At 40.2% G+C, this 21951-nt stretch overlaps 1 protein-coding gene across 5 annotated transcripts; it reads right to left on the reverse strand.

The window, feature by feature from the left end:
* Window positions 1–16064: 16064 nt before the first annotated feature.
* On the reverse strand, window positions 16065–17748 carry LOC133458031 (uncharacterized). Of its 5 annotated transcripts, none has more exons than XM_061737502.1 (4): window positions 17690–17748; window positions 17436–17518; window positions 16712–17349; window positions 16065–16372 (listed from the first exon to the last, which is right to left on the reverse strand). In XM_061737502.1, exons 3-4 carry the CDS (start codon window positions 17323–17325, stop codon window positions 16264–16266), a joined length of 723 nt encoding a protein of 240 aa, XP_061593486.1. In that variant the 5' UTR covers window positions 17326–17349; window positions 17436–17518; window positions 17690–17748; the 3' UTR covers window positions 16065–16263. The 5 variants fall into 5 exon arrangements, with proteins under 5 accessions (XP_061593486.1, XP_061593483.1, XP_061593485.1 ...); XM_061737499.1 differs by lacking the exon at window positions 17690–17748 and adding an exon at window positions 17605–17684; XM_061737501.1 differs by lacking the exon at window positions 17690–17748 and adding an exon at window positions 17600–17643.
* Window positions 17749–21951: the final 4203 nt, after the last annotated feature.

Below are 21951 nucleotides of genomic sequence, written 5' to 3' on the forward strand. Positions count from 1 at the left end.
ACAGAGTCATATTGATAAGTTCAGAAAAGTGTTTTTTATTGTTGTGTTTTGATGTATTTGATGTAAGCCCAGTGGATATTTAAAGCTTACAGAAGGCTGCATTTAACTGCTGCTATGTCATTCCTGCAGTATTTCTGCAGCTGTTTTGGTCACTGCTATTATTTGTAATATATTATATTATTTGTAATCAGCACAAATGATCTGTCCCCATATGATAAAATCCACCATCCCCCCTGATTCTTTTTTTACAATTCGAGTACTGATCACAGCTAAGATTTAAAATTGAATTAACAAAAAACATTTTTCTTATCAACACGTCTGTAGTGAAACTATTGTATTTTTATTCTAATGCTGCCCTGCAGTCCGTGCCATAAACACACTTTGTATTTTAACTGCACAGAAAATAATAATAAATAATACTAAAGGTTGTCATTACCGGACAAATACTACAATGCTGTGTCCTCCATACACCTGAAATCATACCTGATATTCTCATGACATTAACCTGAAATCATACCTGATATTCTCATGACATTAACCTGAAATCACACCTGATATTCTCATGACATTAACCTGAAATCATAACTGATATTCTCATGACATTAACCTGAAATCATACCTGATATTCTCATGACATTAACCTGAAATCATACCTGATATTCTCATGACATTAACCTGAAATCATAACTGATGTTCTCATGACATTAACCTGAAATCACACCTGATATTCTCATGACATTAACCTGAAATCACACCTGATATTCTCATGACATTAACCTGAAATCATACCTGATATTCTCATGACATTAACCTGAAATCACACCTGATATTCTTATGACATTAACCTGAAATCATACCTGATATTCTCATGACATTAACCTGAAATCATACCTGATGTTCTCATGACATTAACCTGAAATCATACCTGATGTTTTCATGACATTAACCTGAAATCATACCTGATATTCTCATGACATTAACCTGAAATCATACCTGACATTCTCATGACATTCCTGTCAATCCTCTGAGGATTCCCGTCTCTCCTCCGGCGGTTTGTCGGATCTCAGCCACAAAGTATGATGCAGGTTTTCCTCCACAACATGACGTACCCGAGCTCCGCAAGGACATTTTAGTAAATGCTACGGTTGATAAATATGTTAAACATTAAATGTCAGAAAACAAAACCGTAACTTGCTTTACGCAACTTCCGGCGTCTAACCGGAAGTAGCACCCACAATCGTTTCTACAGTAGAGCCTCCAGGAATAAGGTGGATAGACTGGAAACGCCACATGGAGACCACATTGCCATCTACTGACTCATGAGGAATACTGTCCATCTCCATCAGCACTTTCAACAAGAAGCATTAGTCCAGGAAAGTACTAATTGAAGGTGCAATGTGTTTCTTCATATGGCCAAGCCAATGATAGGTTAAAAGAAAAACAAAAATATGTTCTTGACAGTACAAGTGACTATCATCTAAAAAATAAATAAATAAATAAATAAAAAAATTGTACTACTTTTGTACTTGTATAAGTGTAGTGAAGTTTTTGAATTTTTTTATTACACCAAGTGGACATAATACAAACACAAGATACAGTCAGTGGACATACACAGGGCTGCACATAAGTGGGCCGCCAGAGCGCATGCGCCGTCAAATTCCACAGTGCGCTGTCAATCTTGTGCTGCGAAGCGCTTTTGCGTACCAACAGCTGGGGCTCATATTATTGGTTGTGGCCAGACCAGAATACTAATATTAAAAAATCTATTGGGAGAGCTTTTCCCCAGAACTGCCACTCAAAGTTGGTACTGGCCAATCACAGCGAGTCCTTACTCCCCCTCCATGATCGTTGCGGCGGTGGGTTGGGCAAGAAGAGAGGTAAGGATCAGCTTTACTGAACAAACCCCGACACGTCTCGTCAAAATGTCCAAGAAGCAAGCGCCATTAAGTAATTATTTTGGCGTTCCACCACCACCAACTACAAAGAGACGCCAAACTGAACCACTACCCGTGGATAGAAACAGAAAACATGTGTTCGCCGAGAAGTGGCTGCATGATGTTACGCGGCGACGCGCACCGTACGTCGCGTTCCCGCGTATCCTACCCCGTAAGCTCTGCGTTGGTGCAACGCGGAACCATAAATCAGCCAGTGTCCGTCACTGCATGCAGCAGTTTCCCGCACCAGCAAGACGCTGCTCTCTGATTATGGCTCACAGTTTATGAAAACCCCAAATAAAAAATAAATTAGAGAATATTTTATGAAATCAATAAACAATTCCATCATCAAAATTATAACAAATAAAGGTTCAATATATCTTGCTTTGTATGTAATAAGACTAGGTAATATATTAGTTTCACCTTTTAAGTTGAATTATTGAAATAGATTATGGTGTAATTATTGAAATAAATTAACTTTTACACCATATTCTAGTTGACTATTGAAATAAGTTAACTTTTACACGAAATTCTAGTTGAATTATTGAAATAAGTTAACTTTTACACCATATTCTAGTTGAATTATTGAAATAAATTAACTTTTACACCATATTCTAGTTGAATTATTGAAATAAATTAACTTTTACACCATATTCTTCACCTGAAGCAATATTCTACACCTTGGCTGATGTGGACATACATAGCATAGGAGGCTATTTCAGCTGCTATATGGTTGGCTGTCTGTACAGTCATGCAAGTTCAATGCTATTAAAGAACACGTTTTTTCATATAAAATAAACACATTTTTATGCAGTTTAGAAGTTTTGGGGCTTTTTTTTGGCTCCTGCGCTGCTGAAATCGGGGCGTCCTTTATTTCTATGTGCAAAATATGCCGTGAGCATCCCAATCTGGCCGATAAAAACTGTAACTTTTATACTGACTCTACAGACTAACACGCACCATAATTTGTTAATTCATCTTTATAAGTGAATAAATATCGTTTTGCCTATAACTTATTCCTGCATCCCTCTTTTATCGATCCGGCGAGACGGGTCACCGCGTTTTTGAAGCCCCAAGTCACATATCCAGGGGTTCCTCTGAGCACCAGACCAAAATAGTTATGTGCAGCCCTGGACATACAGTACAAAACAACAAAAGACAACATCGAGTTACAATGATGTGTATCTAGGTGTGTGTGTGTGTGTGTGTGTGTGTGTGTGTGTGTGTGTGTGTGTGTGTGTGTGTGTGTGTGTGTAAATAATATATATATATATATATATATATATATATATATATATATATATATATATATATATATATATATATATATATGAACGTAAATAAATAAATTAAATAAATTAATTTGAAAAAAAAAATAATAAATAGATAATTGTCATATAGAGTGATATAATATAGCACCATATAATATAAAGTAATATATGTAATACTATAATAGCATATAGTAATATCCTAATATAACCTAATAAGATTATAATATTATAACATATAACAAAACGATATCACCATACTATAATATATACCAATATAATAATACTATAGTTTAACATCCCATGAGATCTCATAACATAATATAATAATACACTATAAAACTATATATCATGATAAGGCCAAGAATAATTATTAGAATTAGAATTGTTAATATATATATATATATATATATATATATATATATATATATATATATATATATATATATATATATATATATATATATATGTATATATTGCAAGTGTAGTGAAGTTAATCAATGCTTCCGTAAAGAACGTGGTAAAAAATAAATAAATAAAAAAATAAAATAAGAAAATCTTGCCCTCAAGGTGGATCTAGTGTACATTAATAAATTATTGCTTACTAAATTAATAATTAACTGAAGATAAGAGACGCAGCAGTGGTGAGGTGTGTTGTACTACAAGGTGGGGTGGGTAAACAGTGCAGAGAAATAAGATACACTATATACATTTTTGAAACATGTAGAAATCCATTTTCATTATTTTTCACAAAACAAGATAATGAAGGCAGTAATACCTTTTGTACATGAAAATACATAATAACTAAATCAGTGTAAAAAGAAAGAAGCTAGATTGCATTTATTGAGCAAGTTTCATTTTTTTCTAAATGTATTTTTAAGCTGTGATGCAAAAAAAGCAGCTCTTAGCACAACTGCTGTGAAGTGGTAATCGGATGCAGTAGGAGGTTGCAGAGTTTTAGCTACCAGTTGTTATTCTTGATTCACATCCAAGAATTGTTTATTCAGTCAGAGTCGCTGCTGCTGGAGGAGCTGCTGGAGGAGCTGCTGGAGGACTAAAACAAAGCAGAAGAAAACACACCAAAAAGTTACTTTAAATGATGTGAAAACACAGGTGATTTAAATATATTTAGTGTATTAATTAGGCTATTATTCACTTGTGTGTTGGTAAAATTTGAGGAAATGCAGTCGTTCTTCCCTTTTGGTTATATATTTACCATGTTACATGCAAGAGTTTTTTTGTTAAAGTAAGAGCAGATCTTATTTGCATTCAAGGCACTTTGAATACAAGAATAAATGAAAGTGAATCCAAAAAAAAAGTCTTACCCCATGGCAGTCTTTTCCTTTCTTGTCACAGTGGCCGTGTTTGTGGCCGTGCTTGTGCTTGTGCTTGTTCTTATGCTTCTTCTTGTCTTTGTGGCCATGTCCATGTCCGTGATCCTGTCCATGTCCGTGATCATGTCCATGTCTGTGATCATGTCCATGTCCATGATCATGTCCATGTCCGTGATCCTGTCCATGTCCATGATCATGTCCATGTCCGTGATCCTGTCCATGTCCATGATCATGTCCATGTCCGTGATCCTGTCCATGTCCGTGATCATGTCCATGTCCGTGATCCTGTCCATGTCCGTGATCCTGTCCATGTCCGTGATCCTGTCCATGTCCGTGATCCTGTCCATGTCCGTGATCATGTCCATGTCCGTGATCCTGTCCATGTCCGTGATCATGTCCATGTCCGTGATCCTGTCCATGTCCGTGATCATGTCCATGTCCATGATCATGTCCATGTCCGTGATCCTGTCCATGTCCATGATCATGTCCATGTCCGTGATCCTGTCCATGTCCGTGATCATGTCCATGTCCGTGATCCTGTCCATGTCCGTGATCCTGTCCATGTCCATGATCATGTCCATGTCCGTGATCCTGTCCATGTCCGTGATCATGTCCATGTCCGTGATCCTGTCCATGTCCGTGATCCTGTCCATGTCCGTGATCATGTCCATGTCCGTGATCCTGTCCATGTCCGTGATCCTGTCCATGTCCGTGATCATGTCCATGTCCGTGATCCTGTCCATGTCCGTGATCCTGTCCATGTCCGTGATCCTGTCCATGTCCGTGATCCTGTCCATGTCCGTGATCCTGTCCATGTCCACCTCCATGTCCATGGTCATGGCATGGTCCATGACCCTGACCACAACCAGGCCCAGGTCCATGTCCAGGAGGTCCAGGCATAGTAGGACAGTTTGACATTGGAGGAGGATATTGTGGGTACCCCGCTGGCATTTGTTGAGGGTTATTGGGGTAACCTGGGTATTGATTTCCTAAACATCAAGACAGAAATTAAGAATTGCATACAATAAAATACATATATACAGTATATAATGAACGGAAGGAGTATTGTGTGTACATTACAGAGGCTGTTTACCTTGGTTTTGTCCGTACATTTTGAAATGTCAGATAAAAGTAGAGTCTCTGAAAGAAAAAAAATTGCACTTTAAAGATAATCCGCAACGTTGCACATATTGGTACACAAGTTTTTCAGGGGTATAAAATCCCCAAAACAAACAGGTTTCTTTTAGGGACACGGGTAAACTTACTGTCTTCTGAAGAGCAGATCTCCTAACGTAGCTGTAATCTGCTGCTCCTTTTTGTTCACAGCTGCACCTCATCCCATCAGGGCAGTGCCTTTATTACCATCTGAGAAGTTTTGCTTTTTGACCAACATGTGTGTGCACTGTAATAATTAACATTTCAACATGGATCATGAACAGTGGTGTGTCTGGCTACCCAGATACCAGCTTTTTTCTAATGTCATGTTGCAAAGACTCATACATTTTGTTTTGCCTTTCCTTTAAAAAAAATAAATTACAGACATTATTTTGGCTTAAAAGTTTTGATAATATGAAGCCTTAAAGAGCATATTGCAGGTTGGAGACCCCTGTGAATCAATGTGTAGGAAAATAATGTAGGAACTGAATTTTCATTGAAATATGCATAAATATATACTACAGTGACCTCCGGAGTTGTTTTTGTGAGAGTATTTTACTTCCGGATCTGAAAAAGTTGAACCGGAAGTTACGTGACATCAGGGAGTGCAGTGAATTTCAACAATAGGAAAAATAATGGATCTTAATGTTAGTTGTGACACTGAAGAGGTTGTGAATGTGTATTCACACCAATATGACGGGCCACAGCCTTATAATTACGAAACCCGTTAGGCCCCCCACGTTCTTTTGATTGACAGCTGAAACTCGCTTTTTAAAAGGCTGATTTATGGGTCCGCGTTACACCAACGCAGACCCTACGGCGTAGGTTACGCAGCGACGCACAGAACGCTGCGTGCGCCGCGTACCCTACACCGTAGGCTACGCCGTTGATTTTACGCGGAACCATAAATCAGCCTTTATTCACTGCAGCACCCGCCCGTGCTCCTGAAAGAAACTCCCAAACTCCTTAAAAATGGGTGAGTACTTGTAATCTGTCTACGTTTGTACTTTCTAAACAGAAATCAGGCTTATTATCTTCTCTTTTCTCTGATTAAATGCATCCAAAATAGCCGGGTATTTTTAAAACCGAATATCCCCCCCACCCCGTTTATAAAATAATTTGTATCCACATTACATCGTTGTTAAAAAAAAAAAAAACTTCCACACTTAACCGAAGATCAGCGTTTTCGACCACATTCATAAGCATTCCAAACCTGTGGATCAGGGGTATTCAACTAGATTCGGCCGGGGGCCACATCTGCAAAAGGACTGTATGGAGAGGACCGCACAATTTGAAAATGTGGGGGTTTTCAAAATGTATTTTGCACTCAAAGACGAAGACTTATGTAAATATAATACATTTGTATTATACATTTGAATATATCTAGTTTACATATGAATTATGTATTAATTGTCTCCAGATTTAGTAATTGTGAATGTTAAATATAATATTCAGATAAAGAAATATTATTTTGAATGCAAGTTCATTTTGAAACCATGCATTGTGCAAACTTAATGAAATTGATATTGACCTACTTTTAATAAAACTCGCCATAATGACAAAGCACCACTTTCCACCAAGATTTCCTTATTTGAACATTATATTAAGCATTGAGCACAATCATTTTAGTCCATAGTAGCCAGTTATAAAAATATAAAAAATATAAAAAAAATATTATTTTTTTTTTTTTCAACAAACACCCCCTTTTTTGAAATATGACCAGGGGCCACATAAAAGCTCCTGGCGGGCCGCATGTGGCCCGCGGGTCGCCAATTGAATAGCCCTGCTGTAGATCATCTGTTCTTCCGGCCTTCGGGCCTCCGCAGCGCAGTTTCCCCGGGATCCGCGTCTCCTTCTCGGTAACGAGCTCGAGCTCCCCCGTGTCACCCCACGGAGCTGCCGCGTTAAATCGACGCAGCCCTACGCCGTAGGGTACGGCGTAGGGCTGCGCGTCGCCGTGTACCCTACGGCGTAGGCTCTGCGTCGGTGTAACGCAGTAAACGGCTGTCCAGAGCAGAGACCATTTATTTAATAAATAGCTTGGAGAACAGATGGTGGATCATCAGTAGTTCTGCAGTAAACAAAGGTTGCACGTTAGACGTCAGACTCAGAGCAGATTTGTTGTTGTTTTGGAGCATAATGTGACGTTCGAAAACGCAGAACTGCTCTCTGTCTCTGTCTACACGCATCTACATAAACAGAGTTTTCAAAAATCTTCACTTTGCCCGGAGATTTTTAAACATTCGTTTATTTGCGTTTTCATGTAGATGACAGGTCCAAACGTAGGAAAATATCTTGGGTTTTGCAGATACCGGCTACGTGTGGACGGGGTCTGCACAGTCAGATGGGGCAGAGCTGTGGAGACGTCTCCCTCCTGCTGCGTCATATGACGCGGTGTTCGAAAAAAAAAGCGTTTGTAGGAGCTTGGCTAAAATCAGCCACTTTTTCCTCTGAATACGTGCCCTTATGTCTTGTAAAACATATTAAATCCTACATTAACCTCTCACATAGTCATTTTCACATAAGGTCAGGTATAATTTTTGAAAAAATTCTAACCTGCTCTTTAAGTTCATTGCTACGTCAACAGTCAACTTGCACAGTGGACAATGCCCTAGTCGACTTTGTCCAACAGTTTTATATCCCCCTGCCCCAAGCCAAACAACACTCCCTGTGAAAAAAAAGCACACAATGTAAAAAAGGAAAAAACATAAAAAACAACACTGACATTTGGCCCAAAAATGCATTTTCTATTGCAGGTCGTCCAAATACTAAGTAGTATTATCCCAAAGCTTAATGTATCATAAATGAAAGATGTGCAGGAGTGTTGAAAGAAAAATGTTGTCAAGTGATTCATTATACTTTACAAGGAACGTGTGGGTGTGCACCTAAAAACAATATCGCTGCACAAAGGTTTCAATTCAACCTTCCCCGGGTACGTAAGACCAACAACACACCTTAAGACAAGCAGAGTAGGAAAAATCATACGATGTCAAATGAAATAAAGCTTTCATTGTATTGGTTGCTTTTCCATTCAAAGACATGGGTTCTACAGGAAGAATTATGATTATAATCTAATGCAGTCATAATCATCAACGATTTGATTGCTTAATTGAAATATTTATGCATATTAGTCCCTAAACACACTGATTCCTTGATAAATAAATGTTATATTTCCTACGCTTGGGTTAGAGAAAAGCCATTCTCTGGAGATTTTATGCTGGTATGCAATACAGTATGTAAAGCCTTTTCTGCTTGAGGAGTTTTAAATCATTTGTAAGTATTATGCCACAAAGCATATGTACGGAGCCCCTCTGGTGACATTTGAAAAAAATAAAATAATGCGTGGCCACGCATTAATAACTCGTGGCCACGCATTAATAACTCGTAGCCACGAGATAATCAATGCGTGGCCACGCATTAAGTATCTCGTGCCCACGCATTATTTTACTCGTGGATGGCATTATAACCTACTGTCTGGACTTCGTGGATGCAACTTCCTTGGTGGGATGGTTATTCATCATTAATAACAGTAATTATAGTCTATTTATATTAAAGAGCAAGAGTATTGTCATGGCGAGTGTAGTAATAACATTATATGATAATATAATGCGTGGCCACGCATTAATAACTCGTGGCCACGCATTAATTATCTCGTGGCTACGCATTAATTATCTCGTGGCCACGAGATATTAACTCGTGGCCACGAGTTATTAATGCGTGGCCACGCATTATTTTATTCTTTTCAAATTTCACCAGAGGGGCTCCGTACATAATTATGATATCTGACCAAAAAATTCCAGATTTTTTGAAGAACTTGTCGCTTCTGACATTTAAAAATAAAAAAAAAAAAAAAAAAAGAAAACATGCTTTGAAAATGTAGGTGATAAATCACACTGTTACAACAGAAGATGTGTGGATGAGAGTTTCCAGGAAGCAGTTGGTTTAATTTCTCTTCACATCCAAACATCTTCATTTATTCAGTCCCTGTGACAACTGGAAGATTGCTGAAAAGACAGATATAATCTTTTTATGTCCTCATGATATTTTAGTTAAGCAGTTTAGAAAAGGTTCCATGACAACTGGATTATATTAATTATAATGTAAATTTGAAGCAAATATTCTGTATAATTTTTTCATTTTCATGCTGTAAGAAATATACTATATGAGTCTTTCGGTGCTTTCTGACTGGGTCACAAAAAGCTTGATATTATTTTCTTTTCTTTTTTTGGGTCACTCACGGGAGGATTTCACCCTCAGGCCCAGAGCTTTTATATTTATGTTTTTAAGGGCTAATCTTGGTTTGCATCTAGGATTGCTTTTGTTGGCTTGCTGCTCAGGTATGAAAACGAGGAGCAGACCGACCGCCAACATGTCATCACTGGTATCCGACCCAGGCAAACGTGTCAGGTGTGGCTGGAGTTGGAGTTCTATAGCAGCTAACTTTGTTCCTTTGAACTAGGTTGGTGCAAAACTGGATTTTTAGGCCTATTTCTTATTCTATGTATTCATTCATTTATCTTAACCAAAGGGGCAGAGCAGCCCAAGGCAACACAAATACACCTACAATAAACTTAAAGAAAAAAATTATAAACAGAAATATTGAAAAAGATATAGTGCTATAAAGAAGCAGAGTAAGTGACCCCGTAGGACAGTGGTATTCAACTATATTCGGCCGGGGGCCACATCTGCAAAAGGACTGTATGGAGAGGGCCACACAATTTGAAAATTTGGGGGTTTTCAAAATGTATTTTGCACTCAAAGACGAAGACTTATGTATATATAATACATTTGTATACATTTGAATATATCTAGTTTACATATGAATTATGTATTAATTGTCTCCAGATTTAGTCATTGTGAATGTTAAATATAATATTCAGATAAAGAAATATTATTTTAAATGCAAGTTCATTTTGAAACCATGCATTGTGCAAACTTAATGAAGTTGATATTGACCTACTTTTAATAAAACATGCCATAATGACAAAGCACCACTTTCCACCAAGATTTCCTTATTTGAATATTATATTAAGCATTGAGCACAAGCATTTCAGTCCATAGTAGCCAGTTTGATGTTATAAATAAGGAACCAAAATATTAACCATAAGCTCCTTTATTAATGACACATCTGTGCATTATATCAGCAAAACAAAACAATCACATGAAATTATAGGAGGCTTAGAAGTTCCATCTGAAACGCAAAGTCCTCACTTATTCAAATGAAAAAAATGTCAGGCCAATCCTAGAAGCCTATGTCAACAAGTCCTCTGTACAACGGAGGTTAATAATAATGTGACAAACATTAACACTGTCTAACACTGGCAAAAAATCTGAAGTAAAAAACATCTCCAACAGAGATTAACATGTACAAACACTATGCATCGTTAACCAACTAAAAAAAGGCTACCAAGCTTCTTAAACTTAAATGCGATATGCATTCTCTGCACACATTGCCTGGTGGCTCCGGCGGCGTCCGGGGGGCGCTCCTGGAGGTGCGGTGGGGCCCTGGCCCGGCTCGGTGGGCCGGCCCCCGTCAACCTGAATGGCCGGCTGGGGAGCGTGGGTGCCTCCTGGCTTCGGCCTCCGCTCCCCCTTATGCGCCCCCCCCCCCACCACGTGAGTCGTGTAGGTCCGAGGGGTCGGGGGGTCCGGGGCATTGGGGGACACTGTCCCACGTGCCCTGGTGCTAACATCTTAGACACCGCACACTCAACAATTAATAGAGATACACTTAACAAGGATACTTAGCGTATTTGGAAGGGGAGGTCATTATCAAATATGACACCCTGACCTCCCCCTCCCTGTTTTTATTGCATTAGCCACATGCACTCAACACAAGGGGCGGGAGTGGGGCCTACATCGCCCGCGTTCCCTCGTCGGCCTGGGGCGGGGTGGTCGCGGTGCCCGGGTCCTGGCGGGGCTCGCCGTGCTGCCCAGGGGGCTACATGGCGGTGCTGGACCCCCCCCGGGGAGGGGGAAATGGTGAGTGAATGAGTGTCCATGTCTTTGTTGGTGAGTGTGGGTATGTAAGGGTCCTGCGATGGAAGACGCACAAAATTTTGGGCCTCCATCAGCAGGACAAAAAAAATTACTAATTTATTATTATTATTATTAGGGCCGAGCACTTACAGTGCGAAGGCCCTAATGTATCTGTAGGAGTTCTCGTCGTTTTTATTTTTATTTTCCTCGTTTTTCTTCCGACGAAATGAGGGCCTTTTTGCCCCCCTAAACGTGCCCCAAAAGTCACCAAATTTTGCACGCAAGCCAGGCCTGGCAAAAAATTTGATATTTAAAGGTTTGCATTAATGGGCGTGGCCTAATGGCTCAACAGCGCGCCCTAGAAAACTTTGTGCCTCAAGCCCCACAATACGGTTTGACGTACATGCACGAAAATCGGTACACACCTGTATCATGTCGCAACTTAAAGAAAAGTCTGTTGGTGCCATGGCCATTTTGAATTAATCGTGTAATTTTGGCGCAATTTATGCCATTTCTTCGGCCACTTCTTCGCCCGAACCGTAACGGGCACCCAGGTGTGTTATACATCAAAATGTGCGTTTCGATCCTGCGAAGATGCGCATCACTTTTCTCAGTCAAAAGCGTTACTGTGGCGACGATAGACGCCAAAAAGTGCGCCCCCCCTTCATCTGATTGGTCGATATCTGATAGTTCCTACTTTCTGCCATAACTTTTGAATGGTTTGATATAGAGAAATGTCCAGGCCTGAAGACATCTACATGCAAGTCATACAAGCGCTTCCACTGCAGCACGACTGAACGTGCACAAGGGTGCAAGGGCCCCTTCATCAAATTTTGCACACAAGCCAGGCCTGGCGAAAAATTTGATATTTAATGGTTTGCATTAACGGGCGTCGCAAAATGGCTCTGTATTGCCCCCTTGAAAATGTATACAATAATACAATCGAGCTCGTCGCCCCAGATTGACATAGAAAAACGAAATTCACTACACATGTACAACATGTCAAGACGCACCAAAAAGTCTCTCTGGACCAATACCCTAACACCAACAGGAAGTCGGCCAATTTGAATCAAATGACCGATTGTTCGCCATTGTCACACATCATATTTGAACGAACTAGTCCTAGGGATTTTATCACACCAACGTCAAATTCGCTCAGAATCATCTTCAGACATTGGATATGAAAAGTTATCAAAATCGTGAGTTTTCGTGAAATGGCGTAGTCGTGGCGTCAAACTTCAACGTTAAACAGGAAGTGATACTAGTAGCTGATAGGTCGATATTTGATAGATCCTATTTTCTGGCATAACTTTTGAATGTTTTGACATACAGACTCGTGGGTGGTGTCATCTGACTCGGTTTTGAGTCCTTGACCAAAATTGGTGCAAATTACCCCCCCCCCCCTTCTTTTGATTGGTCAATATTTGATAGTCCCTATTCTCTGCCATAACTTTTGAACGGGTTGTGATAAAGACATGTGGGTGGTGTCATCCGACTCGGTTTTGAGTACTTGACCATAATTGGTGCAAATTGGCCCCGCCTCTTCTTCTGATTGGTCGATATTTTATAGTTCCTATTTTCTGCCATAACTTTTGAATGGTTTGATTTAGAGAGTTGTGGGTGGTGTCATCGGACTCGGTTTTGAGTCCTTGACCATAATTGGTACAAATTAGCCCCGCCCCTTCTTCTGATTGGTCGATATTTGATAGTTCCTATTTTCTGCCATAACTTTTTAATGGTTCAGCATAAAGAGTCATGGGTGGTGTCATCGGACTCGGCTTTGAGTCCTTGACTTTTATGGAAAATTGCACGCGCGAGGGCCCGTTCATCGCTGCTTGCAGCTTTAATTATTATTATTATTATTATTATTATTATTATTATTATTATTATTATTATTATTATTATTATTATAGAAAATGGATGGATGGATGGATGGCTACACAGAAATACACATCTGCTCGTTCACCTGCATGCTCGCTCCGCAGTTTTGGGAGTCAGATAGTCGCGGTAATCTAGCCTAGCTTTGATTGGGTCCCGGGTACCTGGGATAGTTGCTGCTCGTATCTCTGCCTGTTCTCGTGTCTGTTTGTTTTTTCTCTTGCAGATTTCCAGGGCTCATGTGCTCATTGTGCGTTTCCATGTGTTTTTCGCGTCTTGGACTAGCAGTGGATGTCACACACAGGGGTATGTACCCCTGTGAGAATTATATATAATTATATATATATAATTATATATATAAAATATATCCTATATATTTTATATCAAAAATGCATATATATATATATATATATATATATATATATATATATATATATATATATATATATATACATATATATATATATATATATATATATATATATATATATATATATATATATATATATATATATATATATATATATATATATATACATATACATGCTTTAGGTTCTTCCTAGCATGGTATATATATTCAGACAAGGGGGAAAAAAAAAAGAAAAAGAAATGACTAACCGGGGGTTTGCAAGAACCAGAACACAGCCAAAAAACGCCCATCCTCCGTTTGAAAACAACACCTGCACCATCTTGCTGATGTAGGAACATACGTCAATCTACACGCCCACACAGGTGACGTTATGTTACGAGAATAATGCCTTGCGACTCGCCTTCAATCTAGGGATGGGAATTGTTAAGAATTTATTCGGTTCCTTATCGATTCTTGATTCTCATCCAGTTACATATAGTACAAATATAGTACAAATGACTTTGGTTACATTAACACTTTAATTTTAAGTATGCACCAATATTTTGCACTCAACTTCAATTAAATCAAAGCTGGATTAAGCTGAAAAACAGGAACCTTTTCAAATGAACATTGTGACATAAATACAATCACAATCACAAAGGCTTTCCCTGGCATTTTTTTATTATTTTTATCCTTTTTTACTTCTAGTCTTTTATGTGTCTTGATTTTTTTTTCACGGTGGCTTAGTGGTTAGCACTGTTGCCTCACAGCAAGAAGGTTCCCGGTTCGACTCCCAGGCTCGGCAGGGGCCTTTCTGTGTGGAGTTTGCATGTTCTCCCCGTGCTTGCGTGGGTTCTCTCCGGGTACTCTGGTTTCCTCCTACAGTCCAAAAACATGCATATTAGGTTAATTGGTGATTCTAAATTGCCCGTAGGTGTGAGTGTGAGTGTGGTTGTGAGCATGGTTTGTGTGTTTATATGTGGCCCTGTGATGGACTGGTGACCTGTGCTGGGATAGGCTCCAGCAGACCCCCGTGACCCCGCAAGGGATAAAGCGGGTATAGATAATGGATGGATGGATGGATTTTTTTTTTCATTTGTTTATGTAAGCACATTGAGATTATTCATGAAACGTGCTTTACAAATAAAATGTAGTATTATTATTATTATTACAATGATCAGCTGAGTGATATATGTACGGTAACAATAGGATTGTTGTTCCTAGTTTAAGGTGGCCAGGGAACACATTTGAGTGGGACACTGTATACAAAGTGATGCTGGTCAGGACGATATGTTTGTGAAAGGTTCATAAAATAAAGTTATAAGTAAGCATGGATATTGCTTTAACCATCCATTCTGTATAGTTTAGTGTGAATACAAACGGAACAGAATGAAACAATATGGCTGTGCTCTGTATGAAGGAAAACTGGTTTTCAGAAAACCAATGGGTCACGTGACCGAACGCGTTGTCCATTGTTATATACAGTCTATGGTTGCACCGGGCCCTAGTATTGTCATTTTTCGTGAAATATAATCAAACTTTAGTGCGTTTCTGTCTCCACGCCATGTTGGAAACATTTTGAGACAAAATACAAAGTGTGTGCACGACATCATCACGCAAGTGTGTTGGCAGATGTTGGCAGAACCTATAAACGTAATCATGGGTTCACAATTCCACCGAATCCAACTACTGGGAACTGGTTCTCTTTGAAAACTGGCTTTCGATTACCATCCCTACACTCCCTCCCTTCAACTCACCTTCAGGCCCAAGGTCACAAATAACAATAAATTGCCAAAAACAAAAATGACCCAACAAAAAACATTACCAACACACGTTCAACTCGCGTTCATCATCCAGCAATATTAGCGGGATCCAATCTAAAAACGCTTAACGCACTAGATAAGCAAGGAAGTGCTCCATCAAACTCAAATCATCATATCATAAGGTTTAAACTCTAAAATGAACTATAGTGAAAGGAGTCATCAACATCAAGTCCCCAAAAATCTGTCGATAACAGTAGGTCTATATTTACAATATGAACAAGTCATAATACATCAAGTATTACTATGATTTCATTTGGGGGTAGTAAAAATGCATTTGGACCTCCTGAAACTATATCAGTGGCCGACTTAAGAAGAACACAGACAAGAATTATAATGAAGTTTTAAATTATCTATCTTTATTTTATACTTTGAAATTAATTACATCAGAACTTAAAACAAACATGGAGAAAACATTGAATCCACACAATCAGTGCAAGCTCATTATATGTTGTGTGTATGTCCAGTTAAAGGCTTGTTTAAACTTTCAAAAATGTAAATTGCTTTCAGTTCAATTGTAATCATGAATTATGAGTATAGCCAAACTTAATGCTGCAAAATTAAAGAGCGATTGAAAGTTGGAAAGTTTCCAGAAATTGTCCATTTAGTCAGAGTCGCTGCTGCTGCTGCTGCTGCTGCAGGAGCTGCTGGAAGACTGCAAGTAAAACAGAAATCAGAGACAGTTGTTTTAGATATCACGTGGATGCATATATCAAACTGATTTTTTTTTTTTTTAGTTATCACTCTTACTTACAGATATTTTTGTGTGCAAAAATATACATTCACTGTTAAAATTAGTAGCATTTAACGCTCCCAATGTCATGATATGCATACATTGGTTTATGAATTTGAAATAGCTGAAAAAGCATAATCATTTAGCTGCCTTACAAACCAAAATTAGAGACTGCACTAACACACAATGTGTAGTGCATTCTATTATCCTCCTGCATAAGAAAGAATCTGCTTTGTTCTGGCTGCTGAAACTGAAACTTACCCCGTGACATTCCTTCCCCTTTTTGTGACATTTGCGATGCTTATGACCACGCTTGTGCCTGCGTCTGCGACAACATTTAGGCCCTTGTTCATGTCCATGGCAGCCACCTTGCCCATGTCCATGGCCATGTCCATGACCATGACCATGGCAACCACCTTGCCCATGTCCTTGGCAACCACCTTGCCCATGTCCTTGGCAACCACCTTGCCCATGTCCTTGGCAACCACCATGCCCATGCCCATGTCCATGCCCATGTTCATGTTCATGCCCATGTTCATGTTCATGTCCATGTCCATGCCCATGCCCATGTTCATGTCCATGTCCATGCCCATGTCCATGTCCATGCCCATGTTCATGTTCATGTTCATGCCCATGCCCATGCCCATGCCCATGTTCATGTCCATGTCCATGTCCATGCCCATGCCCATGTTCATGTTCATGTTCATGTCCATGTCCATGTCCATGCCCATGCCCATGTCCATGCCCATGCCCATGTTCATGTCCATGGCCATGTCCATGCCCATGTTCATGCCCATGCCCATGTTCATGCCCATGCCCATGTTCATGTCCATGGCCATGTCCATGCCCATGTCCATGTCCATGCCCATGTCCATGCCCTCCTCGATGACAGTGTCCTCCTGGAATGAATTATACAAAAAAGTAAATATAAATGACAAGTGTTTCATACCTTGTCTGAGCACTTGGATAAGAAGATGGTATTTACCGCGCCCGTGTCTTTCCATTTCAAAACTTCAAATCTTCAAACTGAAGAATCCACGCGTAGATCTCCTTGAACTACCAAAGTACCTGTTCACACACAAAGGAGAATAAAACAATATATTTAAACTACAGACCTTAAAATTACAGTAAACTGTGACAGCTATCAACATCACAGCGCGTATAGACCATTATGCTCTCTGGTTTTTCTAAGTTGCAGGAGAGCAGATCGTCTTCAGAGGTCTGCGGATGTGAACTTACTGTTAAGGTGAGAGGATCAACAAATCTGACACTCAGCTCTGCTCTTTTTATGTGAAGCCACACCTCAACCTTCGTCAGTCCTCTTTACGTGCTCAGTCCCCCTGCTTCCATGGAGAGCGTTAAGTGGGAGTGTGTGTGATACTTACACTGTACAAAAAGTTTTAACAGATCTAGTAAACTTGTGTTTCATATTGCTTTTGAAACGAATCACTCAATTAATATACGTTTTAAACTAATACATCAAATAAGCTTGACGTTTAATGCGTAAATGTTCATTTTTTTTGTCTTTTCCATGGCATGTCTGACAAGACTCTTTGTTGACACAATTTCCTCACCTTCAGTCCACCCGTGTGATGCTATCATATCACAAACCTGTTTGAAAGTTTTTTTGGGCTGAAACGTGCTTGCAGTCATGCTTTGTACAACAAAGTTCAGGTTTATTTACTTTCCAGAACACTACTTAGCATTGATTTATTAGATTTACCTGCCATGACGGTTCATAAATCCAGCCTCAAGTCAAGACTTGGAAGAGCAAAATCTAATTCAAATGTTTAGTCATCTTTAAAGAGCCGAGTACTTTGCGAAATAAGGCTTTTTAGACTAGCAAATGTCCAGTCATTAGTATTATGTATTCTAAAGTTGGAGTCATTTTGGTATCCCAGATCACAGGGTAAGGAGTTTAAAGTATGTACAACTATCAGGAGTCATGTACTACATCAGATCTTCAGAGCCTTTATAGAGTCTTAGAGAGTTTAAGTTTAAAGTTGAGTCAAAAAACGTTAATGGTGGAGGCTTGATTTAGACTCTTGTTTGGACTATTTTTTTTGTATCTGTCTTGAGTCTGTCTGTGTTGCTGTCAGCGACCAGGGCTTCTCAGCCATGAATGATGACTGTTGAACACTGCCCTATTAAGCTGCTTAAGGATGTTCCCTCATCAATATTTCTATACTCGGATCAACTACTTGCAACTGATCCTGATACACTCTTGATCTAGGTATTTTAACCATATGTATCCTTCTTTTTATCATTAAAGTTCTTAGGACAGCCAGTTATTCATTTACATAATAAAGGTTTGTATGAAGAGTTTTGGTCTTGTTTGATTACTCTGCAGCACTCGGCTCCCTATTTTGGTGGCATCACATTCATCATCCTCCTGTCCTGAAGCCACACTGAAAAACAAGTCAGTGCAACTGTTACACATAGGAAGGTCTAAGGCAGTGGCATCTTAGCTGGGCAGCCACATTGTATTAAATTAATTTTAAAAAAGCCTTATATTTCTGTTTTATTTGATCCAAAAAGCTGACGGGCACCTCCAAGAATGCCATGTTAGCCCCCCTGTTAGGATTGTCTTGATTACTGATTTTCCAGGTCTAGAACGGAAGCAGAAGTTTAAGTTTCCAGACTTCTTTCTTGATGAACCAGATGCCATGAATTGTTGACAACCTCTCTACCTATAAAACACACCTATTTTGAAATAGCGTTGTAAAAACATTATTTTTGTTCAACATTTGTTTTAATATGATTCCTTTTCTTTTTTATAGTTTTTTTTAACTGTTGATATTCATACTAATTGCTTTTATTACAATCTGTTACTGTTACTGCAATTTCCTTACCGCTTTATGTTATTAATCTTTCACATCACACTTTTTTTCCCTTTTGTTCTGTAAATCCATGGGCTGCACTCGTGTTTGAAAAGTGCCACATAAATTATGCCAAGTGAAAGCAGTTATTTAATCTCACGTCATGACTCTCAAGAAATCTAGTTAGTTAAAAGCTGAATTTTCTGCAAAAGACTAAGGATTGGCATGTCAAGGGTTAGGGTTAGCTAAGTCTCAGATTTAGAGTCGGATGTAACACTCCAGTCCTCATATATTTGATGAGAATAAATGTTTGCAAGTGTTTAACGTTTACAGAGCAGGGGCCTCATTTAAAATGGACTGCGTAGGAGTCATACTAAAAGTGCACGTACGCTCAAAAGCCGAAAATGCCGGGCGCAAAAAAAAATCCGGATCAATAAAACCATGTGCACGCAGACTTCCACGCAGTCCAGCTGGAAGGTTGCGTAGCTGAATCCGCCCCTTTACACGCCCAGAAATGCATATGGATGAGCCTGCTGAGCATGCGCAGTGGCTCCCTGCAGCCTGTTTGGCGCAGATCCATGGTTTGGTGTCAGAATTAATGAGAGGTATACAGCCACCGTGACACTGACTTTCACGGAGACCTAGATGTTGTAGATCAGTGATTCTTAACCATAGGGCCGCGGCCCACACTTGGGCCGCGAGCGCCATCTAGTGGGCCGCGAAAAAAAATCAGTTTTGTACATGTGGGCCGCGGGGGCCGCGGGACTGCATAGCAACTCCCAACCAAATGAGGAGAAGAAGACCCTCAGCTAGCTCTAGGTTTAATAGTAAGAGAAATGGTGTGTATTTAAAGAGAAAATCCTTCATTTTGCACAGAGTAGGTTTAGATCCGCCAGGATCGGGGATCGATTACTTGGGTCTGCGCCCAGAGCGAGCGAGCGCGGCGTGCTCATTTAAGGTGCGGGTATGGTTCTGCGTCACACACACGCAGAGCACACGGCGCACCCGTGACACCGTCACGAATCGTTCAGAGTTCTCCGTCTCTCCATTTGGTCGCGGTGCAGTACCCCCCGCGGCCACTAGTTAGCGATCTTTTTCTGAATGGTTTATCCGACTTTTTCCGGTCACAGTAAATCAAAGAAATAAGGACAACTATTGTGCAAAAAACAAAAACAAAAAAAATCACATATAAACGAAGAAAAAAGCCCTGGAAGTTCACTACTGATTCAAACCGGAAACCGGAAATGCTTCGCTTTCAAACGAACCAATCACAGCCCTCTCGGTCTGCGTGTGGTCGGCGTCTCCTCGACGCGTAGTTACAATTTTCGGGAGGTGCACGTCACTGACGGCGCATGTGACGGCGTGTCCTCTGCGTGTACAAAAACCACACGCCGTAGGCACGGCGTCGTTTTGACGCAGAACCATAATTCAGCCTTTATTAAGGGCTGAGTATACTTCTGCGTCACACACACGCAGAGCACACGGCGCACCCGTGACGCCGTCACGAACTGTTCAGAGTTCTCCGTCTCTCCATTTGGTCGCGGTGCAGTACCCCTCGCGGCCACTAGTTAGCGATCTTTTTCTGAATGGTTTATCCGACTTTTTCCGGTCACAGTAAATCAAAGAGATAAGGACAACTATTGTGCAAAAAACAAAAACAAAAAAAATCACATATAAACGAAGAAAAGAGCCCTGGAAGTTCACTACTGATTCAAACCGGAAACCGGAAATGCTTTGCTTTCAAACGAACCAATCACAGCCCTCTCGGTCTGCGTGTGGTCTGCGTCTCCTCGACGCGTAGTTACAATTTTCGGGAGGTGCACGTCACTGACGGCGCAGGTGACGGCGTGTCCTCTGCGTGTACAAAAACCACACGCCGTAGGCACGGCGTCGTTTTGACGCAGAACCATAATTCAGCCTTTAAGGTGCGGGTATGGTTCTGCGTCACACACACGCAGAGCACACGGCGCACCCGTGATGCCGTCACGAATCGTTCAGAGTTCTCCGTCTCTCCATTTGGTCGCGGTGCAGTACCCCCCGCGGCCACTAGTTAGCAATCTTTTTCTGAATGGTTTATCCGACTTTTTCCGGTCACAGTAAATCAAAGAAATAAGGACAACTATTGTGCAAAAAACAAAAACAAAAAAAAATCACATATAAACGAAGAAAAAAGCCCTGGAAGTTCACTACTGATTCAAACCGGAAACCGGAAATGCTTCGCTTTCAAACGAACCAATCACAGCCCTCTCGGTCTGCGTGTGGTCTGCGTCTCCTCGACGCGTAGTTACAATTTTCAGGAGGTGCACGTCAGAGACGGCGCATGTGACGGCGTGTCCTCTGCGTGTACAAAAACCACACGCCGTAGACACGGCGTCGTTTTGACGCAGAACCATAATTCAGCCTTTACGGGAGGGTGAGGGTTGCCGTAAAGATACGCCGATTTTTCGGTTAGTTTTTTCTTTTTAGATCCGAGGATTTGCGTAGAAGGTGGCTTCCGCAACTTTCAGGCGCTTTTTCTGCGCAAGCAAGCTTTATAGATGAGGCCCCAGATCACTGCAGAAAGGTTGTTGACACTGGAAAGTCTGATTCATTATGGTCCCAAAATAGTTGTGCAACATGGCAGCACATACAGCCATACAGAAAGAGCCAGAGACATGGCGAAAGGCTTGAAGCAAATCAATA

Source organism: Cololabis saira, chromosome 13 (genome assembly GCF_033807715.1).
Source record: "Cololabis saira isolate AMF1-May2022 chromosome 13, fColSai1.1, whole genome shotgun sequence".
Classification (NCBI taxonomy): domain Eukaryota; kingdom Metazoa; phylum Chordata; class Actinopteri; order Beloniformes; family Belonidae; genus Cololabis; species Cololabis saira.

What these genes read in the sequence shown, in the direction of transcription:
- LOC133458031 (XM_061737502.1), bottom strand. Translation starts at nt 17,325, where the DNA reads ATGGACATGGGCATGGACATGGACATGGGCATGGACATGGCCATGGAC. An exon ending in AGGGGAAGGAATGTCACGGG is followed by an intron (nt 16,373 to 16,711) that starts GTAAGTTTCAGT and finishes TTTTACTTGCAG; the next exon opens with TCTTCCAGCAGCTCCTGCAG.